The sequence below is a fragment of the Desmodus rotundus genome, chromosome 4 (genome assembly GCF_022682495.2).
Source record: "Desmodus rotundus isolate HL8 chromosome 4, HLdesRot8A.1, whole genome shotgun sequence".
Lineage (NCBI taxonomy): Eukaryota > Metazoa > Chordata > Mammalia > Chiroptera > Phyllostomidae > Desmodus > Desmodus rotundus.
The window spans coordinates 173,894,273-173,917,665 of NC_071390.1; the positions used below are offsets into that span (position 1 = coordinate 173,894,273).

The 23,393-nt window shown below is 44.9% G+C and overlaps 1 protein-coding gene across 10 annotated transcripts in view; it reads right to left on the bottom strand.

Annotated features, from left to right (window-relative positions):
* The window catches only part of CC2D2A (coiled-coil and C2 domain containing 2A), an 89,214-nt gene that overhangs the window by 51,070 nt on the left and 14,751 nt on the right, over positions 1-23,393 (bottom strand). For all 10 annotated transcript variants that reach the window (XM_045182744.3, XM_045182741.3, XM_045182747.3 and 7 more), the window contains 8 exons: positions 21,305-21,406; positions 20,375-20,548; positions 16,929-17,091; positions 13,589-13,725; positions 12,831-12,962; positions 5,711-5,920; positions 4,638-4,744; positions 2,742-2,882 (listed from right to left, as the gene is read on the bottom strand). In XM_045182744.3, coding sequence (XP_045038679.2) covers positions 2,742-2,882; positions 4,638-4,744; positions 5,711-5,920; positions 12,831-12,962; positions 13,589-13,725; positions 16,929-17,091; positions 20,375-20,548; positions 21,305-21,406 — 1,166 coding nt within the window. The remainder of the gene's footprint in view (positions 1-2,741; positions 2,883-4,637; positions 4,745-5,710; positions 5,921-12,830; positions 12,963-13,588; positions 13,726-16,928; positions 17,092-20,374; positions 20,549-21,304; positions 21,407-23,393) is intronic.

Consider the following 23,393-nt stretch of genomic DNA (forward strand, 5'->3'; position numbering starts at 1 on the left):
TAAATTCTCCACCTACACGGGCAGGAATTTCACTGTGGTTGTTTTACTCTTTGGGTCTCTGAGGACCCACTCTACCAGGTTGCTACTGAGTCCCTAACACCACTTTTTGACTTTGGACTGACCATTTGAGTTTTTCTTTGATGAACCTGCTGACACTCCATCAGGAGTTCAGCTCAACCCAAAGCAGTGTTCCCTACAATGTGCTCTGTAGAACAATGGTTCTGTGAGATGCCCTACGAAAAAGGTGCTGGGGCCCAATCAACCTGAGGTTAAACAAGCATGAGAGGTCCCCTGCTCATCTTTGCAGAGCCCTTTATATGTTCCCCGGGAAAGTGTGACTGTCTAGGAGGGGAAGGGCCGGCAGACCCCCCCACTCCACATCACACCCGGCACACTGCCCCGCCCCCCAGCACTTGGAGCCGCTGCCTCCCATGGCCTGTGCTCATCTCCTAACTTGGTCGGGGGGGCGGTCGGTGTGGTCTGGGCTCTGCAAGTCCCACATCCCTTTTAGACAAACTTAGTCAAGAGCCTAGAGCTGACAAATGTTTGCTATGTACACGTGTGGCCTGGTGGTTTAACAATGAGCAGTCCCCCGAGGCACAGAGGCTACAGATTTCTAGGATTCTTTCAGAAATCACTTGGGAAGCACAGTGGCGCCTGCCATTTACAAACATTGGGGAAATCAGGCTCAAAAGTTTAGTTCCATCTCTGATACAGAGGAAAGCATCCGCTTTGCCCCTTGTTATTCGGAAACATGAATAGGCTGGAATTTGGATACTTGTCCAGGAAAAAAATTACACTGTATCTTGAGGTGGCTAGATGAACCAAGAATGTGGACAAAGGGCATGCCAGGTGAATTTAGGGAGCAGCACTCCCTAGGGGAAAGGGTCTCAAGAGTCACAGAAAGAGAGTTTGCAACCTGGAAGTGACCTGAAGAGTAAATTTCCTATACATTTTAGTTTATCCTAAGCTTAGGAAAGAAGGAAGGAAAAGCAATCTCGTAAATATTTATATTTTGGTTTGAAGTTGGAGGAAGCCTGGGACATGGAATTTACAAGTGGAAACAGTGGAATTTCTGGGCCACACCCATGGTTTCTGTGGGAAAAAGTATTTGAACTTGTTTACCATTAACTAACGTTAAATGGGCAGATGCTAAGCGGCAGGTGCTCTGTTGGGCACCAGATATCTGATGGCGACAAGGCCCCTGACCTCATAGAGCCCAGACTTGCATTTGTCCTGGACACTGGGGGATGTTTTCTCAGCCTTACGATGATTACAACCCCCCCCAAATCTTGATCTGCAGCTCTCTTTGGCTAAGGAATGGCTGTTTTCAAAGCAAAGCATCAGCTAATTGCCCACGCTTCTCGCTTTTCATGTTGGTGCACTGGCACAACACTTATTCAGAAGAAACAGCGAGGAAGGGACCCACACCAGCAGAAACGCTCTTGAGTTGATACCAGAACACAGTTTTGCTGTGATCACTATGCTCTCAGTCACGTATCCGTGCCTAGTGACTGAGGCGTGAGTAGCATAAACGCTACGAAAGCGCCCTTTCTCCACACTGTGCCCAGGTTAATTCCAAGTGGCTCAGAGATGGGTGTGAAAGGTAAAGCTGTGAAGAGTATAGGAGACAATACAGAGCCCATATAGACTGTCTACATGACTCGGGGGAGTTGCCACAGCAGATACAAAATCACCAATCATACAAGAAAAGAGTACTATGTTCTTTTTAAAATGAAGAATTTGTATTCATCAAAAGCAGCAAAATGAGAGTAAAAAGACAGGTTCAGATGGAAGAGGCTACCTGCATGCAGCCCACACCGTCTGCCTAAGTCTCGTCAACAGGGTATGTGCCAAACTCCTACAAATTATGGAAATGATACAAAGACAATCCAGTTCAAAAATCGACACAAGCCTTGAACAGACACTTCATAAAAGAGGAAATGAAGACGGCCAGTCCACATATGGGAAAGAAAAATTAGAAGATGCCGTCCACAGACTGGCACCCCGTTCCTGTTTGACGAGACCAGGCGATGCGGGTGATGCGGGCGCCCCGGGCCTGGGGCTCCCCGCTCGGCCACCCTGGAAAGATGTTAGGGTGCAGCACGCAAATATCCGGCGAAGTGCTTCCCTTAAGACACAACCATTTCACTCCCAGGTACGCTTCTGGAAAACTTAGGCACATAGACCCTAAAAGACACGCCTACCAAAATGTCTGCAGAAGTGCTGTTTATAATAACAGGTGAAAAATGGAATCAACTCAAATGTCTACCAACAGTAAAATGGATGCATTTTGTAACATTCATATAAGGAAGGACTATAGAGCAAAGAAACTACAGCTATACACCATAAAGTAGATGAATCCCACGTAGTATTAAAGAAAAAAAATGAGTGTGTATTCACTAAAGAATACACAATATACTTTTATTTATGGAAAAGCCAAAGAATGTATGTTGCTGGGAATTATACATAGATGACAAATCTATAAATAAAAGCAGGAAACACTGATCATAAAAGTTCAGAAAACGGTTACTTCTGTGGTGAGGGGGAGATTGTGGGGCTGGAACGGGGAGCTGCCAGGTACTGATAATGCCCTATTTCTTAACCTGGGAAGGGGTTTCATGGCCATTCATTTGTAAGTATTTTTTGTAGTTATTTTTTAAACGGTGTCTATGTTTTATACATTTTTCTCTATGCACGAACGATATAACCCAATAAAACAATATTTGAAAAAAGCCTACCTTCTCAAAACGAGTTTCAGGGGTGTGTTTGTAAACCTCTGGAACTCTCGAAGCGACTTCATTTCTTTCCAAACTTTGATGAGGGTCTTAAGCAATGTCCGATCTTTTTCTTGTTCAGCGTCACGGAGTTTTCTTGTTTGCCTACAACATATAAAACGTGGGTATATATAAATGTTAAAAAAGTTATTTAGATGTGTTTGCAAATTAAAAACAGCGAATAATGCTATAGGGATTGTATGTTTAATTTAAGAGCTACAGTATTTCTTAAGCACTAGGAAACCGAAAATACGAATGCAAATTTGAAGACAACAGGATGCTGATCGATTTTGAGAGGTTATTTGATTTTGTTTTCATTAGGTGAATCTGACTTCAACTTCGCTAAGTTACCTTTTAGAATCATTGTTAATACAAAGTACCCTTACATCGCCACCACTGAGACTATAAAAAAAAAAGGCCAGTAAACACAGTTCTCATGGACTAAATAATTGTTAACATAGCAGGTATGTTGCTGACCTAGTTAACGTATATTCAAGTCTGTGTTAACACCAATCACAGGTTTTCCCTTCAGGAGACGAAGCACGTTACTTACCGCACGCCTTGGCGAGTTTTCAGAGCTAACCGGAATAACGGTGTTTTTGGCCTCATTGGAAGAGGCATTGTTGGAAAACGCTTTCATTTCCATTATTTAAAGGGTTTGACAATTATCTAATGCCTTACTTTAAGCCCTCTCTATGAATGATAGCCCAATCCAGAACCCAAACGTACTCTATTATGTCAACATTCATTAATTAGACAATTTATTTTTTCTTGGGCAAGTACCAGGTGTCATGCCAGGGGATTTGAAAGCATCTAGGAGACAGGATGTGTCTCTGTCCTCAGGGACTTAGCTCAGGAGATAGACAAGCAACCACTACATACAATGTGAGATTTGCCTAAAAGTGTGTCTTAGGTAACTGGAGGGAGTGTTTCATGAATGAGCCCCTCCTGAACTCCAGGAGGAAGGCCTGAGTCTGGGGGCGGAACTTGCGATGACCGAGTCTGGGGACGGCATAGAGAAGCACAGAGGGCTCGGTGTCTAATCATTCGACTGGCGGCTGTGGAAAAGGAAGAGGGTGGAAGCCCATTAGTGGGCGGGTGGCCAAGATTCGGGACTCTCTGAAGACCTTAGAAAAGCAGAAAAGCAGTGAACCAGAGTAAGAAGCATCCCTTTGATGAGCAGTAAAGCATGTGGTTAGGAACACAGATGTTGGAGCCAGACTGCCCAGGTTTAAATCCTGGTTCTGTCATTTACTAGCTGGCATGTGCCTCATCTGTTCATATGGGCTACACGTGTTTACCTAGGACAGATGAGCACCGTCTCAGGTGGACTGCAGGCTTCTGTGCCACACAGCAAGTATCCTCCTGCACCTGGATCTTTAAATCCAACCCTGTTTTATCCGTATCGATACACGCAGATCTAATTCAGTCATTGCAACTGTGGTATAGATGTTCGGTGTAAGACTCCAGCAGATGTGTTCATTGCCATGGGGTTATTTCTACTTTTTGATTTTGTAAATGGTGCACAGGTCTCCTTGGTTTGCATGTGTCTGAAGCAGAAGTGCTGGGTCCTAGCTGATGGGCATTTCAACTTTCTTCTTGTCTACGGCCAGACTATTTCCTGAAGTGGTGGCTGTAGCAACATTTGTTTACACCACCAGAGTGTGGGAGTTACAACATCCTACATCCTCATTCTTTGTTGGCTTTCAGATTTGGTGTTAACATGACGGATATATCTCATTGCTTCTTCTGGCTTAATTTCATATGTATTCAGTGCATTCAGAAAAACTCTGGGAAAAAAAAAAGCTCTCAACAAGTACAGGAAAAAAAGCAGAAGTTACAATTATAGACTTGACTCACCGAATTTCAGATTTATACTCATTGATGGCTTTTTGAGTTATATCAACCGACTTTTGAGTTTTTGCTGGATCAAGGCCTGTCTGAACAGCATTTCTGAGAGCCTGGAGCTTAAAAAGACACAGACACAAGTTTTGAGTTAGTCACTCTTCGCCCTGCTGCAGGTAAAGTGCCTGGCCCCACCAATAAAATGACCCATCCACCGAATGACCCAGAGGACCCGTCCTGTGAGTGGGTGTCCACTTGTCCAGCTGTCCCCAGGCTTTCACCAAAATGAACTTTGACGAAGAGCTATTCCTTCTATTTTTAAAGAAAAAAAGAGGAACACTAAAGGACATTGCATGTCCGTCCTTGTTCTGTGGCCCAGATAATCAAGCTGGTCATGAGAAATGTCACTTTTATGTACGTGTCTCAGGAACAAGGTTTCTTTCAAGGCTAAAAGTGGTTCTTTCTGGGGGCTGGACATACAGTGATATTCTTTGATGCGAAGAGATCATAAAATAATAGACTCATAAAAGGAGGTATCAGAGTTAGCTCCTTTTGGGGGCAGTAAGTTTTAAGTCAGGGTATAAAACTAAAATTGCCTGTCGTCAAAATTATCCATGAAAATTACACAGGATAACATTACATTGGAAACCAATCTAAAACAGACAGCAATTTCTTTGAGCATCAGTTGAAACAACTGACTTGTGTTGAGGTACCACATTATGGTAGATTATGTATAAAAATGAGAACGTCTCTAAGGACAGAGAGATTCTTAAGCCTTGAACAGTCTCAGCCTCTGAGATCACACAGCAAAACACAGCCAAGCATCTTCCATCTAACACTCACTCTTGACAGGTGAGACTACTTGCACTGTTTGCACAAATCTTTTTCTTTAAGCCCAGTGTGAGCCACTAAATTTGCAAATTCAAGTTCAAGTACATCGTCATATCCTTCCTTTTGCCTCTAGCTATGATAGCATATCTCACATCCTAGAAGGAGGGACCATGTGAAAAAAGGTGCTGGAAGTATTTTTGTTGTTTGGGTTCATCAGAAGAACCAACCCCACCAATAAGAAGCATGGAAGAGTGTACCTTATCAGAAAGAAATTTTGCCTTATTTCTCTGGCGTCTTGCAAGGTACTGGTCATATAATTGGGCCAGCTTGGCTGCCAAAACATGCTCTCGGCTAAAACAGGGATGATGAGTGAAGATTAACCCTGAAATATCAATGTCCAGTTGGAAATTCCCAGGAGGGTCTCCAGACCCAATCATATGTTGACTTCTGTGCACATATCTGACCGCCTGCCAAAGAGAGCAGAGTACATGGGACACAGTTACAGCACTTACTAGGCAATGAACTACCGAGCAATGGGAAGACAGTCAGACGCAAAATACCTCCTACAAGGTCAAGCCAGGAGAATGATGCTCCGTCTCCTACTTCCTGGAGGTTTTAGGAGCCTGCTCTTTTCTGAATACTTGGAAGGTAAAATGAAAGACAAGAGAAAGGAAACCCTTGTCATCTTGTTTCCAGCGTCCTTTGGATTTTTTTCTTTCCCTGTTCAGTCCTAATCTTTGTCCTGCAGACTATTCTGTTTCTTGGGTTTTGTGGCTGGTGACCTTGACATCATTTTAACGAGAGAAGCATAGATTCTAGTCCAAACTGTTCACTACTGGGATCATAGTTATACTCTTCAGGTACTAAGTGACAGCGGAAGAGGGAGATGCAGCAGCTGAGTGTGTGGAAAACAGGAATGGAAGTTTCCACTGGGACTTCCCTGGGTGGCTTGGTGTATAGTGTCAGACAAATCTCTGTTTTTATCCATAAACCCTTCGAGATATGCCACATCGATCACTACTGCTTCTGTGGGGATCTAGGTTTTGAGGTTGGGAGGTCCAAGGTGGAGAGACCTTTCTGACTTTGTGTCTTCGTTTGTAGGTGGATATGGACTGTGATCGGGACTGTGGCTTTGAGGCACATCACTCAATCCTCCCTTTTTGCAGAATGGAGCTTTTGGAAGCTACTTCTGTTATCCAGAAAATGATAATATAGGATTGTGTGACATAAATGTATTATTTATAAGTTATGAGGGTAAATGGAAGTTGTACAATCTCTAGTGAGAATTAAAGCGTCTATCCTTCAGAAATTGTGGGTAATGTTCACTAATCTCTTCGTTTAATCCCTCCTCATGGCATCTTGGGAAGATGCTGAACGGAGCCAGAAGCCTTGGATTCCAGCTCTGGCTCCGACTTGAACTTGCTCTGGAGCCTGGGGCAGGTCACCACACAGCCCTGGGCCTCTGTGTCTTCCTCAGCAGAAACGGGTGGCTGAGGACAAAGATTCAGTTGGCACTTCCTAGATCACAGGCGTCATCTCCTCACTCACACGGACCATCGCATTCGTCCCCCAGAGACAGAGAGGACTGAGATCTGGTCCTTGTCACACGAGGTGGGAAGGATAAGGCCTGGGATCTGCAGAGGGAGGCTGGGATCTCGGAAGAGGGGACCCCAGAATCCTACGATCATGAGATTCTCACATTGTCCCCTATCAGACTCAGACTGGAAAAGGGAGGTCCAGACTGTGTGTGTGTATACGTGTATAAATGCAGGTACACACATACAGAAATACACTCACACTGGTTATACGGTGTGATCTGCTTTGCAGTTACTATTAGTCTCCGAAATAGCACTGGCATTTGCACTCACAGCAAAGCACATACACGTGGGTCTGTATTTACCAGTAAGTGTGCCATGACCTGCGCTGTTGGCTGATTCGTACTGGTGAGAATACATGAGTTTGTTTGTTTTTAGCTATTTAATCTCGTACTTTGCTTTCCCCCTAGATTAGTAGGCTATTAATGTGTAATTAGGACTTACGATTTTTTGCAAGGCTTCAACAGAGTGTATCTTGCATTAATTTTAATTAAACAACAAGTTTTCTCCCATCAAATAGCATTGAGTTTGTCTTTAATGGGAAGATTGGCAGACTTTTTGTTTAAAAAAAATCCTGTAAACTGGGATGTGGTTACAAATGCGTCAGGCTTGAATAGGAAAGGACTGACCACGTCTCAGTCCCCTCCGAAATATGCTGAATTGAATCTCCACTTGGATGTATAGGACAGAAAGACCACCTGACGTGGGTAACAGTCCACCAATATTTTGTGTGTTATGAAAGCCATCGTTCTGGTCATTAAAATCCTTATACTTCAGATGGCAACAGAAAGGCCCATTTTTTTTCTTTTATTCCAGTAAATGTATTCAATTATAACCTGCATTCATGTTAGAAGTTTTTAATCTGCCTGTGGTCACTCTGTGTCTTATAATCATGCAGACTACTGGAATTAGTTAAAAAACTCCCACCTCACACAGACAAAACCAAACAGCACCCCTCCCTCATTGCTTCCCGCTTGCTGGGTCTTGCCCTGACTTTCCTTTTACTCTGGAGTAATGCGATCATTCAGGGTGTGGCTCTCAGGTTCCACCTTGTACTCTTCTTGGTGAGTAAGTACCATTGGCAGCATCGTTTTAATTACTTGAAATGTTACCTGGGGCACCTTTATTTTGTGTCTCTTTCCCTAAATCTGCACTGGCCCACACTCAGATCATTACTGGTGGTCTCTGCCCTCAACTCAGCTCAACCCAGGAAAAATAGCTTCCAGGACACTTGGTGGTCATTGGGTAAGCCTGCTCAAAGGACCCCGACTCTTCCTGTTGGGGGGAAAGACCCCCTGGTGTTCTTGTTGTATCTGCTTATATATGTGTATTGAGAACTATCATGAAAACAGTAGCTACAATTTCTCCCAAGAATAAATATCATTGACAGGGCATATTATTTTAATTTTGAAATCAATCTAATTCCTCAGTCTTTCAATAGAAACTGAAAACTAAAAGTACCAGGGATGGTGCGTTGGAATCATCTGCTGATGTTCTCAGCATGTGCAGAGATGCATGCCAATGGAGAAAAAAGTCAAAGTTGTGCAGAAAAAGGGTAACCATTGGTGGGATTCAAATACAAGTTTCATATTTTCCCTGGGAAAATAGTAGCAGCAGGGCCTGAATCCACCCAGAGTCTGCGGTGGATTCTACAGCCATTGTTCTGTTTTTTCCTGGGAACCTTTCATTCTCCGTCTCCCAGCCCTGTCTCCGGGGCATGAGGGAGAGGTGGGCATATGTCCGACTTACAACTGACCAGTTTGTCCTTGGTATTAATAACGTGAACCTGGGGGGAAAATAGGATGCTTTTCCTCTGGTTTTGCTAAGCCTAGGTTATGAAGGGTCATGCCTCCTAACAGAGGGAGAATTCTGGCCTCCCTGCAATAGGAGAGAATGAAACCAGTTGATTTCAAGGAGACCCATAGAAAAGAGAGATGGAGAGAGACCTGCTAGCACTGGGTCCCTGGTCCCAGCACCTGAGGCCCTGGCTCCAAAAGGCCCTCCTTCAGTTCAGTGATTCATCCCCAGGTTCCCACGTTTGTAAGCAGATTTGAGAAGAGGAGGCTCCTACACATACACCCCCAGAAATGGCTGACCCCTAACCACAGTACCTTTAACACTTGATGTTTCAGTCTCCCATACCACGGACAAAGCCTCTCTGTGGCCACGTTTGAATGTTCCTGCCCCTGTATTTCCAGGGTTTGGCACAGCTAAGGGCATAGTTGTGCCGAGTAGACTTCAGGTAAGGGTGGAAAGAATACAATGGGAAGGAGGGAAAGGAGGAGGAAAGGAAGGAAGGAGGGAGGGAGGCTGTTTGGACTGCTTTCAACGACTCTGACCCTACTGTGCTGTCATGACTAGACACGCTGAATTTTACATTGTTTGTCCTTTACCCGCCATGTCCCGTTTTTGTTTTTTATTCTTGGATTAGTTTCTTCTACGAGGTATTAAATTGCATTCTTTCTCATCCACGGTTTATTTTTGTTTTTTGCACAATATCGAATCTCTTTTTGCCTTTCTTTATCTTTAATGGTCTCTACAAAGGGATCTCAATTTAGGAGCAGCAGAATATTTCACTTTTAAAAACTACTTGTTCCCCCTCTGTAATTTAGAAAACTGTTCAAAGAAGTAGGGCTGAGTACCAACTCTGTTCCAAATAAAACTCTTAAGTGATCTCACTGGAGGGCACACAGTTGATCATTTCAATTGGCAGTAGAGTATTTTTAACCAAAGGAAAACCAGGCTTAACTCTCATAGGGGCTGGGCTTCCGTCAATCCTGCTGGGTTTGGTTAGTGTTAGACCTGAAAACTCTGGGGCCTAAATTCATCAAGGCTCCACTAAAGGCCCCAAATTCCCACTTCCTGACTTAGCACACTGGTTTTGCATCACTTGGACGCCAGGGTTAGCCAGGCCATAAGAAGCAACTGTTTTGCAGGAGAGATAGCTGAGAAGAGGAATAGAAAAGAAGGCATTTCTTGTGGATATGGTCAGCTCAGTGAAGTCTATTTCCTGATATTCGATTCACATTTGGACTGCAATGTCAGGCTTCCTGCTGAGCATGAGGGTTAGAAGAACAATAAGACCTAGTCTTTGACCTTGAGTCACTCACTCTCAGGGGCTTAAGGGTGGGAGAGAGAAGATGGATTAGTAATTGTGAATGGAACAATCTCTGCCTATTCTATTTCTGCTTCTGCATCATAGCAAAGGTCAAAAAAAATACATGAGTTTTGACATCAGACAGCTCTGAATAAATGTAGCAAAAGGTAAAAGTTAGTAAATAAATAAAATCATAAAAATATTAATTCTGAAAGAAATGCATTGTGTTTTGAATCATGGGAGTATATCATAACCACATTTTTAAAAAGAGAGATATACAAGTCAAGAGTAAACTCAAGAGGTAACTTGTATTGGAGAAACAGAGAAAGGTATAATACCTCCTCCCTCGAATTTAAACCCCTATGCTTCTTTGTTATACACTCCAACACATTCTTTGCCATGTTCAAAGCCTACCACACCTAAAACCAAAACAAAAGAAAACTAAGCAAACAACTAGAACAGAAACAGAACCACAGAAATGGAGATCACATGGAGGGTTGTCAATAGGGGAGTGGGAGGGGGAGAGAGGGGGGAAAGGTACAGAGAATAAGTAGCATAAATGGTAGGTAGAAAATAGACAGGGGGAGGGTAAGAATAGTGTAGGAAATGTAGAAGCCAAAGAACTTATATACATGACCCATGGACATGAACTATAGGGGGGGAATGTGGGAGGGAGGGGGTGGGCAGGATGGAGTGGAGTTGGGGGTGGAATGGGACAACTGTAATAGCATAATCAATAAATATATTTAAAACAAAACAAAACAAAAAAAAAAAAAACAAAGCCTACCCTCTAAGGAATGACCTTGGAGGGCATTAGTCCCTTTGGAGTTCTCATTTCCCTAACTTCCATTGCTCTGTGATGCTGGACAATCAGCCTTATGAGTGGGACTGTTCTCTTCCTCTACTTTCTTATTTCTGCCCACAAGATAGGAAGCTCTCCCCTCTCAAAAGTACTGGGAGGGAACCCTCTGTGCTTCTCTCCCCCTCTTCCATCCTCACAGGTAGAAAGAAAGAAGAATGTGTCTGACTGGCAAGTCAGGGGGATCCCAAGAGCCATTGGTCCAGGTCCTCTGCTGGGCAAAGTAACCAGTGGCCTCTGGCTGCCCCCTCTCAGCTCTCTCCTGGGAGCCTGTTCTCTGGCCCCGTGTTCTCCTCAGCACTGTCTGAGCTCATGGGGCAGTTCTCTAGCTGCTCAGGCTGTGTCAGACGGGGAACATAACTCACAGCAGGTGGAGCAGGAAGACTATCTGTCTTGGTTCCAGGTGGCAGTCCGCCATCCAGCATTACCCTTGGTGCACCTGATATCTGCATCCTTCTCCGAATCCTGTGCATTTCCAATAAGTTCAGAACTTCTCGAGGAGACAGATAAGATTAATTGGCTCCAATGCCCCATTCTCCACAGTAATTATTCTTTGATTTTCTAATTTGAACCCGTAACTTAGAGCTTCGTTATATCTGTGTTGCATGTTGGATGGATAGATAGATGAAGTGGCGCCTGATGGATTATTAGATAGATGTACAAGTTGATACTGTCTTCATCGTTAATTATATCACGTGTCTTTGTCATGTGAGCAAATCAAGGATACATCCCTCATGGACTGGCACTTAGGTTCATGCTTGTTTCGTAATCTACTCCCAGGATCTCACTTCTGCACAAAGGAGCCACTCGTCAACACTTGTCTATAATTAACAATATTTTATAAAAATCCACAATTTAAAAAGTGGGTGTACATATACATTATGTCAATACTCACAGTGATCCTATGAGTTAGGGAAGATTATCGTTTTTCAATGAGGGAAACAGGTGCAGGGAGGTACAGGGATCCGCCCAAAGCCACGAGCTCAGTATAGAACAGCCCAGTCCACTCGGGCTCTCTCACTTGAGCACGTGTCTTCTCTGTTCATCACCCGCTTTATAGAATGATCATTATATCCCCTCATTCTGTTGTACTTTATCAGTGTTGAAGTGCTATGAATTTATAGTCACACAGGTTTCTGAAGGAGGTGATACTTGCTCAGCACTTCAGGAATGCAGGAGCAATATAATTACACACGCAGACAGGTAACTCTGTCAAAATAACACTAGGCAGCACTTTCTGAGCTCTGTTCTTAGCACTTAGTTATCTCCTCCAATCTGCACAGCAATTCTAGGAGAGAGATGTTATTACTATGCTCACTTTACAGATGAAGAAATTGTGACAGAGAGTTCCAGGGCCAAGTTTTCCCTCCGGAGGACTTTAGTTCCAGGACCCAGATCAGATGGTGAGGTACCACAGCTTAGGGGAATAGATGGTGAGGTACCACAGCTTAGGGGAATACAATGAAAAAGATTCTCAAGGACAGAAAACCTCCGGTTACGCAATGAAAAGCCTATGAATGGGAAGTAATTCTGCAGTGTATGTAAGATGCCAGAGAGAAAAGAAGAAAAATAAGGTCAACTAACCTGGATATGCAAATAAAGACACTGACTCAGCCTTCTGTACCTGGTAAACTCCTTGTTTGAGAAGGGATTAGGTGAGCACAATGGACTCACTTCTAAATACTCTGCTGTTTGCTCTTTATGTGTGAGATGGTGAATTATTTGAAAAAGAAATCAAAGTCGAATGTGACAAATTCAGGGCTCCAAGCTATTCAAGAAGCAGAGCACTTTCGAGCAAAGTATGACAAATGGGGAGGAGGGTTTACCTTTTTATACAGCGTTTCAAGCTCTGCATTCATGCCTTGCTCCTGGGCCGGCGCTGGAGGCCTTGCAGGGAATGGCCTGATGGGGTTTGGCAGGGCTAGGATTCTGCCGTCATCTCCGAACCACTTTCTGTCCTGGGGACCAAGCAGAGGGAAGGACATTTTCTTCTGACTGGACAGACATGGTTTACCATGTAAACAACTCTTTGCAGGGAAATTCTATGTTGGCACATGCATCTCACGTGCCTCCCCCTTTCCCCAGGAGATTTTCTTAAATCTCTGCTTCCATTGGAAATCGAATCTGCAATAATGGCCCCCCCCCCCCCCGATTAATTTAAGTTATAGTCCTCAACTCCCTCCCTGGTAGAAAAAAAAAGGCTTACGAAAAAGCTTAAATGATTGCTATGGAAAATTTTATGTTCTGTTCATTAAAAATTGAAGGAGAAAAAAGCATGGGAGAAAAACAATTGAGAACGTTCAATCTTTGGACCATTAAACATTTCTGTGAGTTGGGAAAAGGTCTCCAGCAGCTGATTTAGCAGAAGTCCAAATCCGCTGGCAGGGGTTGGGCAGTGAGAGTTTTTGCTGTTTCAGGATCATCCAACAGGCCAGGAGACAAACGTAAACAAAGTGGGACCGCTGTGTGTTGATACCCTCAAGGGGACGTGAGTTCGCGATGGCTCAATGACTGCCCATCAGGAAACAGGAGCTCTGTGTCACTCGGGCGACAGCTGACATCAGGGGCAGGGCTGGGGGCTTACAGGGTCCTGCGTGAGCAGTCTGTTCTCCATGATGTTCTGTGCGGTGCGAGGCACCTCCAGCCTGGTGCCGACGTACAGGCCTTCGTCCTCCAGGAATCTGGGCTGCACGTTCTCAGGAAGCTTTTTATACGTGGGCACTAGGTAGTTCACACACACAGACAGCGACGTTAGCGCGGGCCTGCGGTTTCAAACCGCACTTTGGTGACTTAAAGCAACCCCTGGAGTTTTTGTTTCTGTTCTTGGAAAGAGCACATTTTCCCAAATTAATTTCTAGAAGCAGAGCTAAGGAGAAGATGAATGTGTGTACTTGAAACATCATGTTGCAGAGTGCTGAAATAATTCGACACCTAAGTGACCAGTGTGCAGATGGGGAGCCTGGCATTCAAACCAAAGCACAGCTCCACCGCCCGTCAGCAGAAGGAATCTGGGCAGGGGCCCCACGAACTCCTTCCTTCTCACAGAAGGGATGAGAGTATCTGTCTCACTGGGTGCTTGGGAGGGTTCGGTGAGGGAAAGTATGAGGAAATGCTTGGAAAATTGACATGCTTGGTATTTGAGTAAGTGACCATTACCTCATCCATTCCCCCACCCTGTCCTTCATTCATTCACAGAACAAATCTTTGCTGACAGCCTCCTGGTGCCCCGTGCCGAGGGGGCACTGGGGAGTCGGTGGAAGCGTCAGGCAGCACCAGGAAACAGAGAGGGAGATCATTCCAGAGAGTGATAAATGCGGTGAAGAAAATACACCTGGTGGGGAGGAAGAGTGGAAACTTCCGGCTGGGAGGGGATGAATCCGAGAAAGAGCAGGGAAGAAAGGCCCCTGAAGGCTGAGCAGGAAGGAGGCGGTGATGGGACCAGCCAGTGTAGCTGCACCAGGGACTAGTGTGTCCTGAGGACTGGGCGTGTTTGGGAACAGAGAGACGTCCGGCAGGCTGGGCATGGTGAGCCAGGGCGGTGGCTGGAGAGCAGGTTCGAGGTGGGCAGGAGGGAGCTGGAGAGCCTCGCAGGCCCCAGAGGAGCTGGTCTGTTCAACGGGAGGGGTCACTGAGGGCTCCTTGCTGGGGATTGGGGGTGGTGCCCCAGCACATTTTTCATTCTAACAAGACATCTGGAATTATTATAATAGTGAATGTCAACTGTAATTAAAAAGTAAAAAAATTGAACAAAATTAATAAGTGGGCTTCATGACTGACGTTAAAAGAACAGAAGGAACGTTTTAGCCTAAACAAAGGGCAACGAAATCCTATTACATCTCCAGGCCGGCAGTGACCTCAAAGGGCATGTGGGTCAAAGGGCATGTGGGTCAAAGGGCCTGTTCAATAAAAGGAGGTCTTTTCCAACTGGAAGAAATCTGACCCTCAAGGAAACTGAAAAAATAAAAATAAGAAGACCACCGGGCCGCTGCTGTGGCAGAGGGGGCTGGAGGGGAATTAGGAGGGGAATTAGGAGGAGGAGCCACAGACACTGACCTGTGAGAAAGGGTCGGGGTGCAATTTGGGAATTAGTTATTACAAGTTGAGACTTGTTTTTGTTTCACAGTGTTTCACTCTAAACCATGTGAAATGCCTGAATCTGAAATTTTCCCGCCAGTGGCCACTGGACACTTTGTATCCCAAACCCACAGAAAACACCTCATGCCAGTATTTCTGGAGACACCCATCTCCCCTCCATGGACAATGGGGGCAAACGCAGTTTTAGCCTCTTTCTGTTTCCTACCCCTCCATTCACTCGCTGGGGTGAACACACTCTACTTTGGAAACCGTTCTTTAAACAGTGACGAGAACAACAGCCGCAGTCACAGAAGTTGCTGCTTTGGACCCCCTGCTATGTGTTAGTGGCTCCGTGGGCCCAGGACTGGTATAATTTCCCTGATGTTCACAGTGAAAATGCACGCCCAGGGTCATCTACTAGGATAGCTGTGTTTCCTCCTGTCTTCAGGGAGGCATCCGAGAATAGAAGAACTCACTTAAGATCACAGCTCATGAAGGAGGAGCGGGTCTATGTGCGTCCCCAGGTCCTGCTCGTTTGGCCATGGGGCCCCACAAAGCAGAAGATGGATCCTTGCTCTGTTTCCTGCTCAGAGCAGCCACCCTGCAGCCAGGCCTCCCTGCATCTCTTCCCAGGCCCCCACCACCTCCGAGTTTCAGGCCCTGTCTGAGCCTACGACGGTTTGAAGAGCTCATCAAACTGCTCCAGGACCCTGGCCATTCCCCCACCTCCAGAACCCTCCAGCAGCCTGCTTCCCAATACACAGCTGCTCAAACCCTTGGAATCTGCAAAGTGGTAACTGTCTGTCCTTCTATATGCTAATGAGATGACTCCTCAATAGTAGTCTCAGGACGGGTGCAGGGGAACCACGAGAAGAGACGGCTGGGACTTGTTCCACCCTGCCCCTCCACTCCCACCTCTGGGGAAAAGAGAGGGACAGAGGGAGATTGTGAATGAATGAATGAATCACCAATGGCTGTGATTTAATCACTCATGTGTATTACCTTCACAAAAATTCTAACTGCAGGAGTTTGGAGAGCTTCCGTGCTGGTGAACAGGTGGGGGTGCTGGGAGGGTGGGATGCCCGGAGAGGGTGTGGAAGGTCCGTGAGCCTTCTTCCCACACACCTTGCCCTAGGCATCTCTTCACCTGTATACTCTATCACATCCTTTACTACATAATAAACCAGGAAATGTAAGTATTTTTCTGAGTTCTATGTGCTATTATATCAAATTATGGCACCTGAAGAGGGAGAGAGTCGTGGGAACCCCTGATTTGTAGCAAAGTTGAGTGTGAGTGTGTGTAAGTTGGGAGCATGCTACTTGGCAACTACAGTCTAAAGTAGCAGGTAGTCCTGTGGGACCAAGCCCCTAGCATGTGGGGGGCTGCCCTAACCCATGGTAGGTAGATCAGGGTCTACTTGCAGCACACCTCGCTGGTGCTGGGGATTGGCTGGTGCAGGTAAAAACCCACACACCTGGTCCTAGCCATGTTCTAGAAGTAGTGAGTGTGAGTAGAGGATGAAACCGTTGTGCCTTTTCACAGCCTGCATTTCAGAGCCCCCCAGAGCTGCTAGTGATGTGACAGAGGAGCTCCCATGGCACCCCGGGGTTTCTGGTACTCTTCTGTCAGTAAGTGATCATTCGGTGGATGTTTTTCCATGTTCTATGTGTTTTTCTCTGTGTGTGTGTGTGAGAGAGAGAGAGAGAGAGAGAGAGAGAGAAGATATTTCTTGATTATGAAATCAGATGAGGAATCAGGATCAGTGATGGACACTGGGCGTCCGCAGACGCCAGCCCTGTTTCCCTGGCAGGCACATGAAGGTGAGCAGGAAGACGGCAGGGGCCAGTACCTGTCAGCCTGCTGGGTGTGAACAGCAGCTCTTTCTCCTTCTGCAGCCGAACTCGGGCGCTGTCGTAGTCGGCAGCTCGCACAGCCACGAGGTCTTCAGCCGCGGGATCCAAGCCCAACAGGAACTCCTCGGCATCTTTGCCACGAAGCAGCTCCTCCTCATCCTGCATTGTGTTAAGAAATAACAATGAAAAAATCATGCTAAGATGACCAGCTTACCCGGAAAAAAAACAACCATTAATATTAAACTCACCAAACAACATACCCTACAATAAAATTACCTTTTCTTTCCACTTATCTTTTTATAATTATATTTTATTGATTAAACTATTATGGTCATCCTGATTTTTCTCCCTGTTCCCCCCTCCACCCAGCAGCCCCTACTGCCTCAGGCAATCCGCCACCATTGTTCATGTCTATGGGTTGTGCATATAAGTTCTTTGGTTACTCCATTTCCTATACTGTACTTTACACCCCCATGGCTATTCTGTAACTACTAAAGCATAAGATTACATGGCCTTTCCTGTTTGCTAAGGGGATTTTCTTTGCTTTTCACCATTCCCCGTCCTTGGAAAATGTCACAATCAGAAAGGGCTGAAATTGGAATAGACGTGCTAAGCAACTGAAACCTCAACAATTCTGGCCCCCTTGGAGGGTGTTTACTTCTTGACATTTATTTAAAGGACATGGGTTCATAAGTTATGCAGCAGTTTATGCCTCCACACGACACCCACCCCAGGCAAACGCACCAGGCGCAGCGTCCGCGCCCCTTGGATTGCCTGCGCTGGGATCCCAGGTCTACCTGTGCCTGCGGACTGGTAACTTCGGGGCTTATCTACTTTTCTGATGCTCGGCTTTCTCGGTTGTAAAATGCGGACGTTAACAAAGAGGACCTCTTAGGGTTTTGTGAGGATAGAAATAAATGACACGTGTAAACACTTTAAGCACAGACCTGTAATTATAAATATTAGCTGAAGCATGTTAATTTTGTTTAATTGAGGATTTCCTGAACATTTTCTCCTGTTATTTCTTCTCTTTCTATTTCTTCCTCTTCTTCTTTTCCCTCTTACTTCCTCTGCTTCTTTTTAAAGTTTACGCCTGCTGTCCTTTATGAGCAACACCCTTTAAATCCTGTGGAGACTGGCAGGTGGCTGAGATACTGGTGCCGACCTGGCCACCCGCCTCCTCATCTTTCCTCCCCAACGTACAAAACAATAACAATGGAAAAGTAAATCTATGTGGTAGCCAGGCTGTCAGCATAACCTGAAGACAGAGAAAGCCAAACACCTCAAAAAAGGAAAAAGAGAAACCCCCCCACTATCAGCCTGTGGTTCTTCTTGCTCCTGCCCCATCTGTGCTTTGTGATGAGCAAAGGCACAGAAGAAAGTCTGCAGAGAGGACAGAAAAAGGAAGCTGGTGGAAGGGGCTATGGATGCTCTAAAACCTCCACCAGAAAGACTAACTCCACTTTGAGTACAGAAATACAAAGCAAGGGTCTGGTCAGGCCGGAGCTCGGACTGTGGGGGAGGGGCTTCAAAGTACCAGAGGGGATTTCAAAGGGCGGTTTTTCAAACACAGATTTCACGGGAGAAAATGGAAAAGGAAAGAGAAGTGTCATCATGATTTCAAATAAGCCCATAATTTGTTGACAGTCCTGCCTTCCAAAGTTCTGGATTCTCTTCCTTTTTCTGTGAGGACCTACTTAGTGAACCGCTGCTAATGAGTGACGGACAATATATACCTTCTGACAGCACGTGGTAAAAAGCACCGTGGCTTCCTCTTTGCTTCCTCTCAGATCACTCGCTTTGGGGGAAACCAGCTGCCACGACATGTGGATGCTCAAGCAGCTTTATGGCCTCCCGCCAACAGCCAGCACTTGCCAGGCAGGTGACTGGGCCACCTGGAAGCCAGGCTCCCAGACTCAGCCAAGCCTTTAGATGACAGCAGTCAGGGCCACCTTGTCTGCAACCTCACAGAGATCCAGAGGCAGAACAAGCTGAATGCTGCTTTGTCAGACAATTATTACACAACAAGTTGAAGTATCCCCAGGCTTACATAGACCTAGGTAAGAAATTACATTTCTGGGAGGCATTTTTCAAGGGAAATGATTAACCTTTGTTAAGCACAGAAATAGGGGAACTGTGCACATTTTGAGGCATTCTAGTATGTTTTCCTTGTTATTTTTTAGTGCGGTAAAATATAAATAACAGAATTTACTATTTTAATCATTTTTAAGTGTAGCACCTATGACATTAAGTACATTCACTCTGTTGTACAATCATCAGCTCCATCTCCAGAACTTTTTTATCTTCCCCAACTAAAATTCTGTCCGGTAAAATAATACCTCCTTATCCCCACCCCAACTCAGTCCCTGGCACCCACCCTTCTACTTTCTGTCTATGAATTTGACAACTCTAGGGACCGCATGTGATGGAATCACACAATATTTGTTCTTTCGTAACTGGCTTATTCCACTTAGCATAATGACTTCCAGTTTCATCTGTGTTGTAGCATGAGTCACAGTTTCCTTCCTTCTTCACGGTAAATGTAACATTCCATTGTATGTCTATACCATATGTTGTTGGCCCATTCATCTGCTGATGGACACTTGGGTTGCTTCTACCTTTTGGCCAGTGTGACCATGCTCTAATGAACTTGGGTGTACACATTTCCGTCTACCTGCTTTCTGCACTTTTGGGTAGACATCCAGAAGTGGGATTGCTGGATCATATGGTAGTTCCATGCTGAAATTTGAGGAACTATCAGACTGTTTTTCGCAGCAGTTACACCACTTTACAACCCCATCAGCAATGAACAAGGGTCCAACCTCTCCACATTCTTGCCAACACTTGTTATTTTCTGGGGTTTTTTTTTTTAGCCATTTGTATATCTTCTTTGGAAAGATGCCTATTCAAGTCCTTTGCAACATTTTTACTGGCATGTTTTCTCACACATACCACTCATGATTATGGACCCTGAGTTGTAGCTTGGGTGTGGCATGGGGCACGAAACGCTTGCTTGCCTGTAAGGTCATGGGAGGAAAGAGTGAGCTTTCATTGGCCAGGGTAAGGTCCACGTTTTGCATGTAAAATGAATACTAATCATTGTGTGGTCTCTCAAAAGAAAAATCGGCAAACCACATTGTTCTGATTTGTTTTTCTCCAGCAAAAAAAGATGGGAAGATTTACTTCAAGGCCCTCACTACTTAAATTGTGGGGTGAAATCAAAGGCCACAGAAAGTAATGTGAACCTAGTACCCCTTTCCTTTCACCTAAGACATGAATGAGCTGTTCTGTGTGGTGGTGGCAGGTTTGTCTCCTGCTATTTTCTTCCTGGCTAGGATATCATCATCATCACCATCATCATCATCATCATTGTCATTGTTGTTATTGTCATTGTCATTAACATCATCACCCCTCTGTGCGTTACCATCACAATATTAAATACCGTTTGGTTTACTCCTCGAACAGGTGGCTCTTCTTCCTCTCCTTCCTCTTCCTCTTGGTTAGCTCCACCTCTGCTTCTTACTTTTGGTTTTTCCTCTGATTCCTCCGGTTCAGGATCAAAGCTGAGAGTAAAGAAGTTATAGGCTTCTTCAGCAGAAGGGAAGCCGGGTGGAACCTAAGGAGAGCAGAGAGCAATAGGATTTCAGATTTTATGGGCTGAAATGGGCTCTGCTGCGCAGTTCACCGACAGCTGGCTGGCACTGATGGCATCAGGCACATCCCAGGCCCGGGAAGTGTATTACCTTTGCTGAAGGTACAAGACTGCAGGCAGTGAGCTGTGACAGCTGCAGCAGGAAGTTGGTGGCCTCATTTAATAAGTATCTTTAGTAAATTGCTTTTTATAAACCAGCTATTATTTACACTCCCACAAGCACTTATAGCAGTAAAAGCTTTAGAAAGGATGATTAAAATGCCCAAAATTAGATTCATTGTTTTATAGGCCAATTAAAACTGAAATAGTTTTAGTTATTTATGATCAATACACGATTTGTCACCCTTTTTTTAAAGACCTTTTTTGGGGGTTTTGTACTTCTTGAGTCAGTATCCCCCTTTTTTCCATATTGAAAGCTGGTGCATGTGACTTCAGAGCTGAACGTAGTCTTACCTCTGGCATTTCCTGCCCTTCCCTGCCTTTCTCTGCCCCCAATCAGACATTCTTCTAGTCTCTCCAGAGCATGAGTCTAGGGTTTTGAATGTAGGAATTATTTCACATACGTTTTTCTTGCCTACTCCATGGCAATAAGAGCCAGGTCACGTATATCATCATCTCTCATTGGATTTTTTTGAAAAACACAAACAAATGAACAACAAGCATGATTTGAAGTATGCGGGATTTAAAACAAGTATGATTTAAAAAGACAAGATTTCTCACCGGAGGTTTAGACTTGATTTTTCGTGCAGAATCACGGAACTTTAGTCTCGCATACGTTTGGGAGTCCTCTTCTCGTGGAGTCCTTTGTACCCCTCTGCCTGGCTGGACAAGTAAAAAATGATACACACACCATTAAGTCAAGAAATCAAGGATGTTGTGAGATAAGCATTAACCCTCAAAAGGCTTATTCTGTGAGAAGTAATGCGGATTGCCACTCTTAAGGAATGAAGTGCTAACAAACGTTGAATGTATTTGAAGGTTAAGATTGTTGAGTATCGTCTTACTCAGTTCTGTCTCTCTGAGGCCCAAACAAATATAAAAGTTTATACTCAATGAATCCTAACATGACAAGTATTATTTCTCCTACAGATCAATAGGTTATCCTTCACAGAGGACCCTTTCCAAACAGTCAATGAAGAAAAGTATCAGTAATGTCTGATTGTACATAAATCTGACATACACCCTTCAGGGCACATGGCCTGCCCTTCTCATGGGCCTCTAACATTAGCTAATACTTCAATCCAGAGGGCTTACTGTATGTCAGGCACTCTTTGAAATATTATAATATGTGTGAACTCACTGAATCCTTGATACAATACCAAGAATGAGGTTCTGGTACTACCCCTATTTTACAGAGTTGGAAAGTGGGGTCCACAGAGTCAGCACGTTACATGTCCAAGGTCACACAGCTAGTGAGTGAGCTTGGTAGCATTTAATGCTGCGCAGCTGAGGTCCAGCATCCGGGTTCTTTGTGTGCTATACTCTTTGCAAAACAGGATGGACATGGGCCACTTTTTTGACATTCCTTCTGGCTGAGGTGTGTATATCGAGAAATACGTTTGTGAGCGAGATGTTCCCTTAGGAACCTGAGATCAGGTCTAAAGACAAGGCAGCTGATGTTTGCCTCAAATCCATGGAATGGCTCTGAGGGGACAGGGAATATAATAGTCATGTGATCAAGGTCTTGCTGACAAGGAGAAATAAAGACCTTATAAGCCAAGGGAGTCTATTTTTACTTCTAAAACTTCCAGTTTTATTTGGGGTTTCATATTCGCAGCCCACGGACAAGTGAGAAGTGATTATCAACCAAAAGGTATAGATAAGACCAGATATGAGAGATCCAACCCTCCTATCACTTAACCTACTTGACCAGACATTGAGACGCACACTCCTACCAAAATAATTGAAGTGTCTTGTCCCGAGCTGATAGGAGTTCAGGTAGTTTTTCTAAATTTTCTAATATCTTAACATTGTGGCTCTTACAAGGAAAAGTAAATTGGAATCAAAGAAAAAGGAAAGTCTGCTCAGTAGAGTGCAGTAGCAAATTGTCACTAAACCATTTCCTTGGCCCCGCTGAGCGTCCGACTCAAGGGCCGTGGACCATGACAGACAAGCACGGCTGAAACTTTCCTTATGACCACGCAATCGTTGGCTTGTTTGGGATGGACAAAGATGAAATTTCTACAGCATCTCATCACAGAAAAAGAAAAACCATCATCTAAGAGACCAGCGGTGAAGCCACAGAAATACTCCCAAATCCTGTGCTTCTTCATCTTGGTGGTGAGAAACCACCAACACCATCATCATCACCACCAACAAACAGTTGGATCAGACTCGCAGACACTTCATCGAGCCATTTGCTGATGTTCCTTCCATTCCTTCTTATTCCCCTTCACACGCTTGTCCTTCATCCACATTCCTGACAAGTCTTTCTGTCTTTGCCTGGCTCCCTCTCTGCCTCGGAGGCCTCGACTATAAGTTTTTCTCCAGTGTCACTCCATCCAGTCTTCTCTCCCAGGAAACAAAGGTGTTTGCAAACCTTCCACACTCACTGCAGTAGAAATACTTCCCGAATCTGTTTGTCCAGGCTGGGTCCCTGCCTCTACAGACCTCTCTAGAAGAGCACGCACATTGAGATGCCCCACCAGCACCTCGGATTCGAACAACAGTCACCCCAATGCGTTCAGACCACGACCCCATCCCATCATCAATACCTTCCCATGGCTTGTAGAAAAGCATCGAGGCCCCTTAGAGTAACATTCCAGGCCCCTCCATCCTCTGACCCCTGTCTCATCCTCTTCTCCCTCTC